The sequence below is a fragment of the Phyllobates terribilis genome, unplaced genomic scaffold, assembly GCF_046119375.1.
Source record: "Phyllobates terribilis strain yellow unplaced genomic scaffold, ASM4611937v1 Scaffold_4__5_contigs__length_816908805, whole genome shotgun sequence".
Lineage (NCBI taxonomy): Eukaryota > Metazoa > Chordata > Amphibia > Anura > Dendrobatidae > Phyllobates > Phyllobates terribilis.
Window position 1 is genome coordinate 312279504 of NW_027362764.1, and position 19308 is coordinate 312298811.

At 42.3% G+C, this 19308-nt stretch overlaps 1 protein-coding gene across 4 annotated transcripts in view; it reads left to right on the forward strand.

Moving 5' to 3' along the window:
• Positions 1 to 19308, forward strand: part of MTRR (5-methyltetrahydrofolate-homocysteine methyltransferase reductase) — a 432636-nt gene that overhangs the window by 70694 nt on the left and 342634 nt on the right. For all 4 annotated transcript variants that reach the window (XM_073678384.1, XM_073678385.1, XM_073678386.1 and 1 more), the window contains 2 exons: positions 13455 to 13608; positions 15249 to 15366. In XM_073678384.1, the coding sequence (XP_073534485.1) occupies positions 13455 to 13608; positions 15249 to 15366 (272 nt within the window). The remainder of the gene's footprint in view (positions 1 to 13454; positions 13609 to 15248; positions 15367 to 19308) is intronic.

Sequence of the window (19308 nt, forward strand, 5' to 3'; positions counted from 1 at the left end):
TAGATTTGCTCATCTCTACTGGTGTTCGATATACTATCACTACTTAATCAGACATCGTATACAGAATAGTACTATGTGATGGTATATACTATAGAATGAGTACAGAACATCAGTTATCATAACAGTCACATATCATCTATACAACATATAATCTCTCCGTGCACATAGTATAGCACTCGTACAATATACTGATTAATATGTGACTTGTATATAATATGTGGCTAGACATCAAGTGTTATATTTGGGATAGTATTTGACTGGCATATACTGTACTATACTATGACTGCAGACATCAGATATTATACCGACCGCATATTATCCTGTATATATAATTGGATGTCTATGCACATAGTTATATCACATACTGCATATAAACTAGTATATGATATATAACAATGTGTATTGTAAAATCCAATGTCTGTATCACAGTACATCATATACCAGTCATATACTAATGTTTACTGGATGTGCTATACTATGCACCGATATACCATGTTATATGCACTGCAATGATAAAACCTGGACCTGGCTACAGAACTTCATCTTATAAAATATGGCTCTACACATAATGTAGGATATGCTGGAGCCCGGCTCAAGATCAGTCAGTGCAGGATGCCATATACCCCTATCTACAGGCGCTCTATCCACGGCTCTGTGAGTTATCTGCCTAACTTGAACTTTCCTACAGATCGGGTGACGTTGAAGCCGATGAACTAACATAACAGCCATGGCTTAGATAGAGATCCCAAGAGGTGAGCTTTGTCCTGTCACCTCCTCACTGTAGAATTGTCAGGCACTAGGTACTATGCCCACTGTCCTTCACACAAGATCCTCTTTGATGGGTAGAAGCAGCCAGGCGCGTTGGGTGACATAAGTTAAACAGACAGCATGCAATGTGACCTGTCAGCAATAAATTAATCTGGGACTCCCAGAATCACAGCATCAAAACTCTTCAGGACCGTTAAGTATGTCCCTGACTTTAGTCCTTCTTTGCACTCCGCCTTTCCTTTGGTCATTGTTGGTGACGTTTTTCTCACCTGTTTGTGGCGTTTTTTGTTCCTCTGCGGCTTAAAGGCTTATCCGGTCCGTTTCCTTGCCCTTTTTTTCCTCTTTTGCCGTCTGATATTCCCTGCAGGCCCCTTTGGCTTATGGGCTGCTTTCTTTCCTTATGGTCTCCCTGGCGCAGCCAGCAGCACTCCTGGCTCTCCAGCTGGGCTGGGACTCTAATATAGTCGCTAGCTTCAGTGTGGTCTAGCCGGTTCCAGACTGACCATGTTCCACTGAGCAGTCAAGCTTGCTCTGGCTTCCTTCCATCCTCTGGTTAGGCTCTGTCCCTTTGGCTATGTGCCCACGATGCAGAATTGAAGCAGAAAATTTCCGCAGCGTTTCTGCATGTTCTTGGCAGTAAAAAGGCTTGCAGATCATACACGCGTTTTTGCAGCGTTTTTACATGCGGATTTGACTTGTGTTTTTCAAATGCATTGGGACTTCAAATCCGCATGCAGAAATGCACAAATAATGGACATGCTGCGGATTTTTCAGCAAGGAAAATTCCGCAGCATGGGCACAGAACATGAAGATTTTCATTGGGGATCATGGGGCACGGATTACCAAGCGTTTTGCAAGCGTTTACTCTGCGGAAATTCCGCAGAAAAAACGCTTGAAAAACGCATAGTGGGCACACAGCCTTCCTCTTTTTCTCTCCTATCCGTGGGCATTGCCATCTTTTCCCTGCATCACTCTGAGTGGTGTTCTCAGGGAAATTAGCCTGCGTCTGTGCATCGGCTGGCCTCACCAGGCTATCCAGTCTCACCAGTCATCCATCCAGCTACACCACGCCACAGCCTGGCCTCATCAAACTACAGCCCTGCTGCCAGCCTCTTTTCACGGCTTCACTGCACATTGCTTCCCTCACTACCGGCCACCCTCAGCTGAGCTGAGTCATTGTGTAGTTTCAGGTAGGCTAGGCTCTTTGTCAGGTGACCAAAACTAGGGATCCCTTAGCAGCAGTCTCTCATTCCTGGTCTTACTCTGCCTTTTCTGTCTCACATCATGTCTTAACCCAGAGAATATTGCACTCTACAACTCTCCCTGGTAATCTTGTACGTTTTAGCCGTATGTAAGTGCAAATTTCCATTCACTTAATCTATGGCAATTTACACTGTTGGCACCTGTACCTCAGCCGGTGTCCAATCAGGAGCCCCCCATCGAGAGTATACCAACCTCCTGATTGGCGCTGATCCTGTCATGGTCTCATTGTCCTTGGTTACTGTCATGGAGCATCTAGCAATTTTCTCTCCACCTCTAACACTCATCCTGCAGGTGACCCTGCAACACCTAAGCTACTTAGGTCGCCACCCACAGTGAGTTGGACCCTCCAGATGCAACCTCCTAGACTGGCGTGTTCCATAGGTGACTCTGCAACCCAGATGCTATTGTGACCACCTCTCAGAGCAGGAAGATGGTGCACTCGGACCTCTTCCCTGGGTGAGTCCGACCCACTAAAAGAGTTTACTCTAGAGGGTGCATTGCACATCCAACGATCCAGATGCGAGCTGACCACTTAGTCACAATCACCAGCCGATGCCTCTCTAAAGGGCGTGTCGCAGGTGATCCAGAAAACGATATGGTGATCTGATCACGTTCCACTGTGAGCCAGACATGCCCAGTTCACTCGGAAGGATGTATCGTTCATTTGAACCAATAACCTAACCATTCTCCCAAATGAATCAGAACAGCTAGGTGAGTCTTCTCAGCAGTGCGTATTGTGAGAACAGCTATGGCTGTGTCCTCTCTTAACGTTAGAACATTGTAGCGGACCAGAAAATATTTTGACCACTTCCCAAGCAATCAGACTATTAAGTTCCTTTCACAATCTGACATATCGCTGATGATACTCTATCCACACACTCCCAGAGGGTTAGGATTATCAAGCAGAGTTCTCAGTAAGATGCAACTTCGCAAGCAAACCTGATTGTACTCTGACTCAATGAGTCTGACCTTTGAGTAGTGGCTCTCTCATATTGCAAAAGTGAGCCACACTCTAGTCAGACCTCTTCCCAGGATATTTTAGGTCCGTAAGCAGAGATCTTCCAGAGGATATATCACACTAGTCAACCAGTCTGCACTTTGACCCCTTTCCTGAGTCATTTAGAACAGCAGACAGAGACGTCTGAGCAGGGTGTATTGTGGAAGCAAACCAGGCTGTGGTCTTTCCACTTTCCTCAGCTAGCCAGTACAACCAAGTGAGATATCCCAGGGTGTATTACACTAGCATAAATAATAATAATCTTTTTTTTATATATAACGCTAACATATTGCGCAGCGCTTTACATACATTATCATCGCTGTCCCCATCGGGGCTCACAATCTAAATTCCCTAACAGTTTGTCTTTGGAGTGTGGGAGGAAACCGGAGAACCCAGAGGAAACTCTCCTATAGAGAGAAGGAAATGCAAAAAGTAAACAAAAAAACTTGACCCAAAATACCTAACAATGAGAACAAAACCAACAAAATGGTATAAAAAGGGACCACCAAGTTAATAATTTCAAGAATAACTCAATATATTTTATTAAACGATCAAATATAAAAACACAAGACCAAAGACATATATTTAAAAACATTAAAAAACAGAACAGCTCAAGAGGGGGAAGGGTATGCTCACAAAAACTAAAGTGTGTATATATTATTATTATTATTATTCCTTCTCATAAATATAAATGCTACTAATAAGTTATAAATCATGCATATATGAAAGTTATAACATATCATATGCCCCAAGATGAAAATAATTAATCTACTGGAGATGGTAGCAATATTATATTCATAATGAAACTGAGGATAAAAGTAATGGTTTATATAAAGTGCAAGTGCAAAGAATACATGCCCTCATAAATTGAGAATCCTATATGTGATAAACAGTAAACATCTCATAGCTAAACCTGATTAGTATAAATGTCATATTAATAGACAATATTATCCTTGATATGGTGCAAAATACATAACAGATACCCTACTGAAGGGACATATATGCCATGATAATATTCAAGCAATAGCAGCGAGAGAAGGATAACATGAGTACATACCACAACCCCCAATATATAGTGTGTGTGGCCAGCTGCAATAAATTGCTATTATTTTTAAGCACCATGTTATTGGGTGCTGTCGGTCGCGCATTCGCTCCGGCAAACACATCCAGGGCAGAGGGCACTTCACAGTGCCCCATGACGTGCAGTCTACTTGTCCAGATCCCGCGCATGCACAAAGTGCCTATAACGCGAGTTGCGTTTTTTTTTTTCTCCCGGCCCTATTTTTCTCATAGTACTCTAGTGCGCAGGCTCTGGGGAGTCACTGTGACTTCCTCTAAAATGAATTCCGTCGTGTTCAACAATAAGGTTTGCTCCCTACCTCCTCCCAGCATCCTGATAGTTAGGAACCATATTGTATATATGTATACACGTGTATGTGTGTGTATATATACAGTTGTGCTCAAAAGTTTACATACACCAGCAGAATTTTTTCTTTCTTGGCCTTGTTTCAGAGAATATGAATGATAATAAAAAAACTTTTCCTCCACTCATGGTCATTGTTTGGGTGAAGCCATTTATTGTCAAACTACTGTGTTTTCTCTTTTTAAATCTTAATTTAAATATATACAGTGAAGGAAATAATTATTTGATCCATTGCTGTTTTTGTAAGTTTGCCCACTTAGACGTGAACAGTCTATAATTTTACGGGTAGGTTAATTTTAACATTAAGAGATAGAATACAAAAAAAATCAAGAAAATCACATTGTATAAATTAGATACAGTTTTTTGCATTTTGTAGTGAGAAATAAGTATTTGATCCCCTACAAACCATTGAGTTCTGGCTCCTACAGACCAGTTAGACACTCCTAGTCAACTCGTTACCTGCATTAAAGACAACTGTCTTACATTGGAGTCTTTTATACAGGTGACTATCTGCAGACTCAATTAATCAGTCAGACTCTAACCTCTACAACATGGGCGAGACGAAAAAGCTTTCTAAGAATGCCAGGGACAAGATCATAGACCTGCACAAAGCTGGAATGGGCTGCAAAACCATAAGTAAGACGCTGGGGGAGAAGGAGACAACTGTTGGTGCAATAGTAAGTAAATGGAAATGCAAAATGACTGTCAATTGACACCGATCTGGGGCACCATGCAAAATCTCACCTCATTGAGGTATCCTTGATCATGAGGAAGGTGAGAGATCAGCCTAAAACTACACGTTGTTAATGATCTCAAGGCAGCTGGGACCACAGTCACCAAGAAAACCATTGGTAACACATTACGCCTTAAAAGTTTAAAATCCTGCAGTGCCCCCAAGGTCCCCCTGCTCAAGAAGGCACATGTGCAGGCCCATCTGAAGTTTGCTGATTTACACCTGGATAATTCTGTGAGTTATTGGGAGAAGGTGCTATGGTCAGATGAGACAAAAATTGAGCTCTTTGGCATTATCTCAACTTGCTGTGTTTGGAGGAAGAAGTTTGAGTACAACCCTAAGAGCATCGTCCCGACCATGAAGCATGGTGGGGGAAATATTATACTTTGGGGATGCTTTCCTGCAAAGGGGACATGACAACTGCACCGTACTGAAGGGAAGATGGATGGGATCATGAATCGCAAGATTTTGACCAACAACCTCCTTCCCTCAGTAATAGCATTGAAGATGGGTTGTGGCTGGGTCTTCCAGCAAGACAATGACTCAAAACATACAGCCAAGGCAACAAAGGAGTGGCTCTAAAAGAAGCACAGTAAGGTCATGGAGTGGCCTAGCCAGTCTCAAGAGCTTAAGCACATAGAAAACTTATGGAGGGAGTTGAAGCTCCGAGTTGCCAAGCGACAGCCTCAATAGAGATGATCTGCAAAGAGTAGTGGACCAAAATTCCTCCTGACATGTGCGCAACCCTCATCATCAACTACAAGCAACGTCTCACTGCTGTGTTTGCCAACTAGGGTTTTGCCACCAAGTATTAAGTGTTGATTGCCAGAGGAATCAAATGCTTATTTCTTACTGCAAAATGCAAAAAAAAAAAATCTAATTTATACAATGTGATTTTCTTGATTTATTTATTTTTTTTGGATATTTTATCTCTCAATGTTAAAATTAACCTACCCTTAAAATTATAGACTGTTCATGTCTTTGTCAGTGGGCAAACTTACAAAAACAGCAAGGGATCAAATACTTATTTCCTTCACTGTGTGATAGATAGGTAGATAGATATATGAATAGAGAGAGATGTATATGTATGTATTATATATACAATATGGTTCCTAGCTATCAGGATGTCGGGAGGAAGTGGGGAGCAAACCTTACTGTTGCACACGCCGAAGGTCACTGGAGCACAGGTCACTGGAGCACAGGGCACTGTGACGTGCAGGGGAGAGGGGGAATATTGAGATTAAGTTAAGAGGCGGGGATTTATTTGCGCCCTTCAGCCGGGAAGCATGATCAAAGTGATTTAATAAAAAGCAATTTCAAAGCAACCAAACCTCTAATATGGGCCATACAGGTATGTGTAGATTTACATTTCTATCACCGGTATGCCCATATTAGAGGTCTGATAAGTCTCAGTGAGTGACAAATTCCCTTTAACCAATCCTGACAGGACTCTGACCACCTCTTGGGGCAAGTGCCTCTTCATAGGTGAGTCAGCAAAGCTAACGGAGTCCCTCACTATTCCTTATCGCACAGGCAAACCAGACAATACTCTGATCATTTTTCTCAGCACAACAAGCAGGACCTGTCATAATGCTGATCACGCATGCAATTCGGTCAGCAATTTGACCACTGTCCAGTGCGAGTTGGTCCATCTAGCAAATACCATTTTGTAGGTCATTTTGCACACTAGGACAAGCGGATACTCCGTCCTAGTCGTTTTTTTTTTTTTTTTAATCAGACCCTTTTTATTAAGAAAATAACACAATAACGTTTTTACAAAGGGAGATTAGTAGAACAAAGAGATTTTCAATGTTACATGGTATAATTGTATATTATTATCATACATAAAATACAATAAAGTTGTCATTTTCCAAGAATTCAATTTTTTCCATTCAAACAAACTAATAAAACCCTCCCCCACCATATCACTCCAGAGAAATCTAAATTCATTGTATTTTTTATGATGTATAATATCTGCCATTCAGGTATAATAATTAGTTTGTATGTGTAATGACCATAGTTATAACATTTAACCTGGAATGATCATACCACAAGTGGTCATGAAACCAGCAATTGCAATATGCTATCTCGGTAGTACTCCAGATGGTAGGCCTGGAACATTCAAAGTCCCCAGAGGGTGTCAAATTTCATGATTGCTTTTATCTTTCTATATACCCCTTTTTCCAACCAAATAATATTGTTTAGCTTATTTATTAACTCATCAACTGTCTGTGGTTGAGCATCTAGCCAATGTTGTGCAATAAGTTTGCGTGCTTGATACAAACTCTGGCCTAATCTTAGGTGAGTAAGTCCAGCTGAGACCCCTTACTAGGTCATATCTCACATGCAAACCAAGCAGGTCTCTGACTACTGTCAGACCTAACAGTGACCTCTCGGTTTGACAAAGTCGCAAGGCTTCTATGCACTTCTCTCACTTCCATCCAGAATCTTTTCCTTTGGAAGAAACCTCTGAGCTTAGAATATAACCCTCTAGCAGTCCAGGTAGCCTTGCCTTGCTTCAGCTTTTCGTTATGGGATCCCAGCTTTTGACTGGGATCTTTACTCTAATTCCAGAAGTAGGGGCAACTGCCTCACTCAGCCTGTCTTTTTTACCTTGTAGTGAGGAATTCAGATCCCACTCTTTTAGGCTTCTACAGCTAGTAAGATTCCTTTGTTTGTTTTTAGACCATAGATAATATAGAGCAGGATTGACACTATGGTTAGGTCATCTCATATCCTCTTTACCGTCAGACCTTCTAGCTAGAGGGCTTCATTCGGGGAATCCCCGGATTCTTTGTCCTTGTGTATGCATCATCCGTGGGCACAACGCATTGTGTGTCTGATGAAGCCTCCCCTTGAGACCGAAAGCTAAATGCTTTGGTTCAGCCCTCAAGCTATTTCAATCTCCAAGGTGATCCCTGCCTTATCCTGGTCCTTTTTTTTTTCTATAGTCCTGAATGGCTGGTAGCTAAGTAGGGAATATTTAGTTGTTTCCATCTCACTTCCTATGGGAAGTGCTGGCGAGGTCCACCTCATTCAAGGATTAGGGCAGGTTGTCCGTACAATCGACTTTTGTTGTGTTGCTTGTACCTCTAGGGCGTTTGACGACTTTAGGACTACAATGGTCTCTCAGGACATCTACTTCCTCCACTAGAGTTTCCTTTAGTAGGGGCTCAGGGTAATGGTCAAGGCCATTTCTAATTTCCCAGGAAATTTTGGAATCTTGGATTTCCTTACCAGGGCAAAGTCCTTCCTTGCACAATTTTGGACTGTAGACTTTGCCTGCTGTAAGGTTGCAGCTGGACAAGTTGTAGATGGGAGGTATGTGTCCCCGAGGTGCCAAGCTTCGGTGATGTAGGACCCGGAGAAGCCGGCTCCAGCACACACAGTGCTGAGAGGTAGTTAATGGACCCAGATTAAAGGGCTGGGTTTTACGAGCAGCTTAAAGAGCTTAGGGGATCAGCTGCTCATGTATCTCCAGTCCACGTCTTGGAAGGCTTGACTTAAGACAGCTTCGTCTGTCTCAGTCTGTCTGTGTGTTGTGCAAGGAAGTCTTGCATGTGCTGCTCAGACCTTGCTGAGGTCAAGGAAAAGCACTTGCATTTAAACGGCTGAGGCCGCGCTTGATGGACTTGTTTTGAGTTTTGTTCATTTATACCTTTATTGTACCCGAAAAAGGCTGTTATTTGTTACCTTGACTGGTTTATGGATGTTGAATAAACCACCTGTTTGTTTGCACCAACCAACTGCATCCCTGTGTGAACCTGCACCTACCACAGAGCCAACTCGCCACACTGCTTATCTCCGATTCTTCAGATTGGGTCCAGAACTCTTGTTCTTCTTTGCAGAAGCACCATGATGCCACCCATTGCATCCACATAGACCTTTTCCAGGGTCTTATGACCCACAGAAACGCAATGTCCGTGCTCGGCTCCCTCACCTCCTGTATTCCGGCGGTAAAGTGGGCCCAAGTCCATACACTGCAGTTTCAGTGGGACATTCTAAGACCGGAGAAAACCCTGCATGGCAATCTAGAAAGCTATCTCAGCCTCACACAGGAGGTATTTCTCTCTCTCTGATGGTGGTTAGCGGTAGGCTCAAGTCAGGAGGGAGTACCGTGGTTTTCCAATATCACCAGAGTAGTCACCACAGAAGTCAGTCCCAGATGTTGGGAGGCCCATCTGGACGACCACGTAATTCTGGGCACATGGTCAAGGGAGCAGAGTATGGCTTCTTCCAATTCGTGGGAACTTCTGGCGGTGGAACAGGCACTGAATAGGTTTCTACCACTCCTGCGGGGTCACCACGTGATGGTGCACTGCAACAACCAAGTTATGGTGGCTTATGTAAATCATCAGGTGGGCACTCGTTTCAAATCTCGGATGCAGATTGCAGGTCAAATATTCTCTCCCCCTAGCAGAGACATATTTTCAGGCACTATCTGCCTTACACGTCAAAGGGAAGTGCAATATCAAGGCTGACTACCTGCGCCGCAAACAGCTTCTACAGAGGAATGGTCCCTGAAAATGTCAGCGTTCGAACAGATTGTTGACAGATGGAGCCGTCCAGACATAGACCTTTTCGCCACGAGGCAGAACAGGAAGCTGAGAAGGTTTTGCTCTTTTAACCCGAGGGAAGATCCCCAGGCAGTAGACGCGTTCCTGATCAGCTGAGACTTCTGTCTTTCATATACCTTCCCTCCAGTTTGTCTAATATCAGCAGTGTTGAGAAAAATCAGGCAAGACAAAGCAAGAGAGCTCCTGATAGCCCCCTTCTGGCCCAAGAGGCCTTGGTTCTTCTGGCTAAGGAGGAGGTCTGTCACGGAGCTCTGGATTCTCCCAGAGAATCCCGGACCTTCTGTCCCAAGGACCCATTTTCCATCCCCGGGTGACAGGCTTGCATCTGACAGCCTGAAACTTGAGAGGTCATTGTTAGAAGGTAAGGGATTCTCTTCAGGTCTGGTTTCCACCCTGTTAGGGTATGTGCAAACAATCCTTTTTGGCAGTGTTTTGAACGCAGCATACTCTATGCTACATCCAAAGCGCTGCACACATGTGAATCCGCATGTGTTCATTGAACTGATGCGGATTCCCCGCATCCTATCCATTTCACTGATAGAATTTCTACTGCGGAGACTAGCTTCTCCGCAAGAGAAACACGTGCTGCTGTCTGTAAAGACGCACCTCATGTCCGGGCCGTGGGTGAGCTGCAAGAGCACGGAACGCATAGTGGACATGGTATTTCTTGAAATCCCATCCACTATGCTGTAACATCTTGCCACTGTGGATTGGAAGCAGCGCAAGTGCGCTGCGTCCAATCTGCCGTGTTTACTAACCGTGTGCACGCACCTTAAAGTAGTAGAAAGCTGATTACTATGAAAATATAGGACCTGGAGAAAATTTATCCACAGGGTCCTCTGCAGTTGGAAATGTGCTCCTTAAAGCAGTGTTAGAGTTCCTCCAGAAGGGAAAGGAACAGGGGCTTTCAGTTAGTACCCTAAAGGTTCAGGTATCTGTCCTTGGTGCACTTTATAACTGCAACCTAGCTGGAAATATGTGGTTGGCAAGGTTCATCAAGGTCTGTGTTAGAGCTAAACCTATCCCTGTTGCAAGTTTTCCCCCGGGATTTAAATCTAGTGTTAAACTCTCTAACAGAAGCTCCTTTTGAGCCCCTTTCTGCAGGGTCCATAAAAATGATCACCCTTTAAAACTGTGCTCCTGATAGCTCTGATGTCTGCCCTTAGAGTAGGAGAGATTCAGGCCCTATCATCAGATCTCCCCTATACTAGAATACTGGAGGATAGAGTAATCCTAAAAACAGACGTAGTGTCTACATTTCATAGGTCTCAAGAAATCTCCATACCATCCTTCTGTCCTAACCCTAAGAATAAAAAGGAGCAGACATTTCACACTTTAGATGTTAGAAGGTGCCTTGTGCAGTAGGTGCCTTGTGCAGTATCTAAAGTCCACAGAATTCTGGATGAAAGATGGGGCACTATTCATCTCCTTCCAGGGCCCCAGGAAAGGCTTAAAAGTTTTGAAAAGTACTTTATCTAGGTGGATAAGAGAAGCTATCTAGGGGCAAGTAAGGTGGCTCCAGAAAATCTAACAGCCCACTCTACAAGAGCGATGGCAACATCCTAGGCTGAAAGATCAGGAGTATCCATCAAGCAGATATATAAGGCCGCGACTTGGTCGTTCCCCTCTACCTTTTATAATCACTACAGGCTGGATCTGTCTTCTTCCTCTGACCTCACGCTTGGTAGAAGGGTTCTACAGGCTGTGGTCCCTCCCTAATGCACGTACATTCTCTGTAATTCTCTTTGTATGGTGCTGTCATGGTGACCGAAAAACACGTATATTACTTACCGGTAATGTGTTTTTCGGAACCATGACTGGCACCCTTGGATTCCCTCCCTTTTCTTAAAATATTCATCCTTCGGGTCGTGGGTTCCTTTAGTTTTCACCGGTTTCAAGTATTGAGTTAATTATACATGTGTACACTAACCAGAAAGTTCTCTTATGCTCTGTTAAACCTACTGAGGGGCGGAGAGGCGCCACCCTTTTTATCTTGAAGGTTTCCTGTCCTTGAAATACGGATCCCCACTCTTGTTGTATGGTGCTGTCATGGTTATGAAAAAACACATTACCTGTAAGTAATGTGTGTTTCCAGGGTCTCCTCTTCCACTTGGATTCTCAGTTGTTTAATTTATAGCAGTTCTGAAGGCATCAGGCCTTCCTAATTAGGTTGGTCTGACTAGGATCAGGGCACAAAGGCCTTAGACATCGTATTTCTGCTATTGCATTCGGAAGGCCTCTCCATAGGTGGAAATTTAACAGAGCTCCTTTTTGTTATTCATATATTTTTTTTTAATTTTTGCATTCTGGTCTTGGGCCTGGTCTTTGCCTTAGCTGTTCTTTGCCAGCGGTACCTGGCTTTCAAGCCTCAGGTCAGAAATTTCTGCCATGAGAAGGTGAACTTGGGGCACACATATTGGCCCCACTGGATTTGTGGGACTTTAATCCCTGAATCTGGTCCTAGACTCCAATTAGTGCCGGTCAGAGGCAGCTCTCTATTCCGGATTTCCGGAAAAGTGATTTTTTTCCTCCTAGCGATCTCTTCCATCAGGCGAAGCTCCAAATGGTGGCTTTCATGTATTTCTCTACTTCACCAGGATAGAGTGGTCTTGCATCCGATACCCTCCTTTCACTGTAATTTGTTCTCCAGCTTCCACTTTATTGAAGAGATTACTCTCCTTCCTTTAGACATTCTGTTTCTCATCTCCCTGAGAGTTTCTTGCAGAGTCTAACGTGGTCAGAGCTGTGCAGCTCTACCTGTCTCACAACTCCTTTCAGATGTCTTGGTCATACCAGTATGTCCTTTCAGGGGTCTGACCACCTATAGGGTTGCCATTGCTTGCTGGTCTCATTCTACCATTGCGTAAGATGGGGCTAAGTCTGAGCGCTGCTAACTGGGCATGACTCATTACACCTGGAAGGTAGAAGCCTCCTAGATTGTACGCCTCTGGGGCTGCCACTTAGTCAGTTTCTTGGGTGGTTGTAATCTGAAAGATTGCTATTCTTCCTTCTAAAATATTAGTTTTCGCACCCCAGGGACTGCTTTTAAACATCCAAGATTTCCTGTGTCCCCCAGTGAAGCGTCCTAGAAAGGAGGACTTTAGATACTCAACATAAAATCAGCTTCTCTTAGCCTTCATTGAGGGACACAACTCTCTTTCTTGTTTTGTAGTCTTTGTTTTTCTTCTCTTACTACATTTTGCACTAACTGACTAGCTGGGTGTTGATATGCTAGGTGTAGCCTGTTGGGGAGGAGACAACTTTTTTCCTAAAGATGTATTCGAAGGGTCAGCCTCCAAGTGGCAGTAGACTTCCAATGGTTTCCTTTGTCCTCCAAAGAAGGCCATGAGAAAGATTTTACGGTGAGTGCCAAAAATGCACTTTTTATTTCCTGCTGTAGTTCTTGAAATTAATATGTTTAAATAATGCTGTGACATTGGAACGCATGTAAAAAGTTGAAAAGGAATCGATGACAACAATGTGATTAAAATAGCATCTAGATAGTTGCAGATTCCAGTTCTTGAATCCTTCCCTGCCAGGATGGTATTCTGGTAACACCATTGTCACTCATTCCTTGTCACCGTATGCTCTATGGAGTTAATTGGAGAAAATGGAAGGTTTACCGTGGGAGATTTTCTATGTTAAATAATAAGAATAAAAGAAATTTGAAATTATTCCTTGTACTATTTCTAGTTTAATTTGGAAAATGAAAAGGATCCTGTGGTTATTGTAATTTCTACTACTGGAGATGGAGATCCTCCAGATGCTGCCTTAAAATTCGTGAAGAAAATTCGAAACCGTGAGCTACCAGATGACTATTTTGCACATCTGCGATATGCATTATTGGGTAAGTGTCATTCTAGGTATTTACTGTAGAACCATTTCAGTTTAAGGTTATATTCACATTGAGTATTTTTATGGGAATTTTTCAGGCTGCTCAATCCATCTAAAAAAAAACTTGTTTTTGGTGTGGATTTTCACACTATTTACTGCATGTTGCTTTTTACTTTTTAATTAATTCATTTGCTAAATGTTTTAGAATTTTTTAGTTAGAAACATCTCAAGAATTAACATATTGCTTTATGTGTGCATGCTGAAAAATAAGGCTGGGGTAACACAAGCGTATGTTTTCTCTCACATGAGACTGATCTGCACTGCACCATAGTATAACATCGGGCCGAGTGCTATCCGGTAAAACATAGGATAGCACCCAGTCATGTTATACGCTTGTGTGAGTGAGCCCTAAGAATAAAACTGCACCAGGTGCACTACAGGTGTGTTTTCCCATTGAAGTTAGTATGAAGCTTATTTGAAAAGAATTTGTGGAGGTTTTGTTATGTATATTTTGCATCAGAATCCACTTAAAAATGCATGTCAAAATCTTTGTGTGGACACACACTAATAATGAATTGCAAAATCATAGCTAGGCAATTGAATGTAATATTACTGTTTTTAATTCTCATAAAGCACAATAGGGCTAATTCATCAAGACTGACATTGCCAAGACTGGTGTAGCACGAGCTTGTGCTGAGCACCATGCGCCGGATGTATTAAAGGGGTTGTCCCACGAACAAAGTAAATTTTAATCAATAGATCTTAGAATAATAATAACTTCCACAATTGGATGTGGTTAAAAAAAGGTTCCTGTGCTGAGATAATCTTATAAATGTGCCCCTGCTGAGTACTGTGTAATGGCTGTGTCTGACCATACAGGAACACAGTCTGATCATACCACATCTCCTGGGCAGAGGCAGGGAAATGATATACCTAACAAAAACAATCAGCTGTGATCCCCTGCTGTAATGTCTGTATACTCTCTATTGCCTCCTCCCCTGCCCAGGAGATGTGGTATGATCAGACCATGTTCCTGCACGGTCAGACACAGCCATTACACAGTACACAGCAGGGGCACATTTATAAGATTATCTCAGCATAGGAACATTTTTTTTAACACATTCAATTGTGGAAATTATTATTATTCCAAGATCTATTTATTAAAATCAACTTTAAAATTAACTTTGTTCGTGGGAAAAATACCCCTTTAAGAGGCGCACATGCACTGGAGTAGCATTTCTGGTGTATAAAAACTTCGGCAGGGTACCAGATGTAAACATTGAAGCCCATATACCCCACTTGACATCTTCAGCCCAATCACTGGTTGCATCGGTCTTGGGCCGTGTGAGATATAAAGGCTGTGCAGGCAATGAAATCAGAAGCATCAGGGATGCTATATAGGAGGTGCTGTCAGCTAAAATGGAGACACTAAACTATTTTCTGATTTTGCATTTAAAGCTGCCTGTGTTCAGAGTTTTCTCTATTTTGGCTAACCTCTTTAAATTTCCTCATGTGTAATACCTATTGTCATCAAAAGTTATATATTTTTTCTAATTCATTCAAAACAATACTAAGTCTTAACGTGATTATATTTATATCAACATTCAAATACATTATTTTCATATTACGTTGAATTTTGGGATTTAATTTCAGCTCTTGGTGACTCTGAATATACCTACTTTTGCAATGGTGGAAAAACAATTGACCAAAGACTTCAACAATTGGGTGCCAGACATTTTTTTGCCACTGGATATGCTGATGATTGTGTAGGGTAAGAGCAAAACTTGGCATTGCAAGAGTTTTTTTCTTTAAAAGTATGAAATAAAGCTATATAATATATATAGATTCAAAATTCGGCCCCCATACCAGTACCCTAAACCTGCCCTTTTCTGCTAACAGGGGCAGGGATAATTTGCTTCAAAATAGTTTTTTTTCTAGGATGTTTGTAGGTGATTTGGGCACAGGGCTTGAAAGTATACTACAAATGGAACTGCAAATGTTATGCGTTAGGGTATGTGCAAACACTAAATCGTATGTCATATTTCAAAGAAAAAGGGGGATCTATTTGTGTACATAAAACCCTTTAAAAGCGTATGTTTTATTCAAAATTTGATTAAACCACACCTTATAAACCCCTGTTCATAGTGAAAAACAGAAACGTTTTCTGTCTGATTTCTTAGGATCATGCAGTTATATATAGGACAATAATGTTAGCTATATGAAATATCAAATAGAATAGCGACATTGAATTTTGTCATAGAAGAATAAATATATATGACACTACAATACTAGTCATAGAACACGCTGCCACGCAAACATCCATTAGATGACAACAATAAATTAGGTAGTCATACATGGCAGCAATAAAACATGCATGTATATATCAATAGGTTAAAGGCCCCGTCACACTAAGCGAGATCGCTAGCAAAATCGTTGCTGAGTCACAAGTTTTGTGACGCAACAGCGACCTCAGCAGCGATCTCGCTACATTTGACACTTAGCAGCGACCAGGCCCCTGCTGTGAGATCGCTGGTCGTGTCGGAATGGTCTGGACATTTCTTTGATCATTGAGGCCCCGCTGGGTAGCATGCATCGCTGTGTTTGACACCTTACCAACGACCTCGTTGACCACTCAGACACAGAAACACATAGACATGGATCGTTATACAGATTGTTACGGGTCGCCGCATCGTTGCTGCGTCGTTGGGATGATCTGACTGTTTGACATCTCACCAGCGACCACATAGCGACGCAGCAACGATCCCTGACAGGTCGTATCGTTGTGGGGATCGCTGTAGCGTCGCTTAGTGTGACGGGGCCTTAACAGCAATAGAAATCAAAACATCTAAGGATCACCTAAACACATGCTTAAAGTATCATTAACCCTCTGCGTAGTAACAATAGATGACTGTATAACTTTCAAATACACCTGGAGGGATTCAAGCTGTGTTTTATGGGATCAAAAAATGGTCATCCCAGGTTATATCACCAATATTAGGCCTATTTGACCCTAGAATGTTTACTAGGCTGATACTGCCTTGCAGCGTAGGTTGGCACCCTATTAATACGGATTTGGCGTCCCCGCTCCATGGTGGCTTGCCCTCATTCTCCCTAGTTATCCCTGTTTAGATAATATGATAAATATCTAATCTAGACAACATTAGTACTACTCTAGGAATAAGCACACCACTCAAAAGTAATGTAATTTATCAGTTTTGTTGTTTTTTCATATTAGTTTTTGCAGATGTTCCGCAGGTGTACAGAGTCGCATAGTGGATGGGATTTTTAGAAATCCCATCCACTATGCTGTAACATCTGGACGCTGCGGGTTTGACGCTGCATAAACGCGAGCTTCAAATCCGCAGTGGCTCCGGATCGTGTGCACATACCTTATAGTTCAACTGGGTGTTACCAAAGATTTGTGTACTTCTTCCCAAACATGTGGTTGACCAATTACAGTATAAGCAGGTAGCAGTATACAGGAGAGAAAAGAACATGCCCTTCTCAGTGATCGCTGCAGCTGCTGTGTAGAGGTACAGCACAGGTGAGTGATGTATCATTGCAAACACACTGTATCTCTGTATAGTAACTGCAGAGATCAGTGAGGAGAGGAAGGCATGTTCTTTTTTTCCTCCTGTGTGTTGCTATTTCCTTATGATTGGTCAGCCTCAAGCAGAAGAAAGTGCTCAAACCGGCGAATGATCCTCTTTAAATTAAAGGGGTTGTCTGTGACACACTGTGCGCTGCGAGGATTCGCCAGCTTCTCAGCCAGGAACGGCGGTGAATTATTAGACATGCATACTCCCGGGCAGAAGCCGTCTAGTAGGCACAGCCGCGCTCCATACAAGTGTGTGGCGCGAGTGCAAGGCCATCCAGTGGGCGCTGCCCCGCTCCATACACTTGTATGGAGCAAAGCCATGCCCATTGGACAGCTTCTGCCCGGGAGTTTGCATATTGCATATATCACTGCCGTTCCCGGCTGAGAAGCCGGCGAATCCTCGCAGTGCGGTGCGTGTGCTGGAGGGGGGGGGATTCAAAAATCTGCAGTCACACAGAGTGACTGCAGACTTATCAGTTTAGATCGGATAACCCCTGCTTTGTTTTTTATACTTTCTGGTATTTGGGTTTGACAGAACTTTATTAATACAGTTGTGTGGATTTCATGCGTTTTTTTTTTTTTACCTGCAGATTTTCCTCATCTAATGCAATTCTATGGGGAAAATCCGCACAAAAAGCTAAACATATCCACAAGTGAAATTGACATGTTGCAGTTTTCAAAAATAAACACAGGTCCGTTTATTCAACATAAAAAAGAAAGTACTAGGAGCATGAGATCTCTATAAATCCCATCCATTTTGCTGGAACAGTTAGAAACTGCATTTTTTTTGCGCAATGAAAAATTGCAGCTTCAAAAAGACCCATGATGCAGTAATTCAGCCTGAACACATATTAACCCCTTTACCCCCTCAAGGTGGTTTGCACGTTAATGACCAGGCCAATTTTTACAATTCTGACCACTGTCACTTTATGAGGCAATTACTCTGAAACGCTTCAACGGATTCCCCTGATTCTGCGATTGTTGTTTCGTGACATATTGCACTTCACGATAGTGGTAAAATTTCTTCGATATCACTTGCGTTTATTTACACACTTTGAATTTTTATGCCCTTAAATCAGAGAGATATGTCACACGAAATAGTTAATAAATAACATTTCCCACATGTCTACTTTACATCAGCACAATTTTGGAACCAAATATTTTTTTTGTTAGGGAGCTATAAGGGTTAAAAGTTGACCAGCGATTTCTCATTTTTCCAACAAAATTTACAAAACCATTTTTTTAGAGACCACATCACATTTGAAGTCACTTTGAGGGGCCTTTTATGACAGAAAATACCCAAAAGTGACACCATTCTAAAAACTGCACCCCTCAAGGTGCTCAAAACCACATTCAAGAAGTTTATTAACCCTTCATGTGCTTCACAGGAATTTTTGGAATGTGGAAGAAAAAAATTAACATTTTACTTTTTTTCACAAAAATGTTACTTTAGACCCCATTTTAATTTATTTTTGCAAGCGTAACAGGAAAAAATGGACCCCAAAATTTGTTGTGCAATTTCTCTTGAGTGCGCTGATACCCCATATGTGGGGGAAAACCACTGTTTGGCGCACGGGAGGGTTCACAGGGGAAGGAGCGCCATTTGACTTTTTGAATGTAAAATTTGCTTGAATAATTAGCAGACGCCATGTTGCGGTTGGAGAGACCCTAATGTGCCTAAACAGTGGAAACCCCCCACAAGTGACACCTTTTTGGAAACTAGACCCCCCTGGGAACTTATCTAGATGGGTTTTGAGCATTTTGAACCCCCAGGTGTTTCACAAATTAATCCGTAAAAATGAAAAAGTATTTTTTTTTTCATTTTTACAAATCAATTTGTGAAGCACCTGGTGGTTCCAAGTGCTCACTATGCATCTAGATAGGTGCCTTTGGGGGTCTAGTTTCCAAAATGGGGTCCCTAGACCCCTCAGGGAATTTATCTAGATGTGTGGTGAGCACCCTGAAACCCTCAGGTGCTTCACAGAAGTTTATAACATGGAGCCGTGAAAATAAAAAATCTAACTTTTTCCACAAAAATGATGTTTTAGCCCCAATTTTTTTATTTTCACAACGGTAAGAGGAGAAAATGGACCCCAAAAACCCTTGTGCAATTTC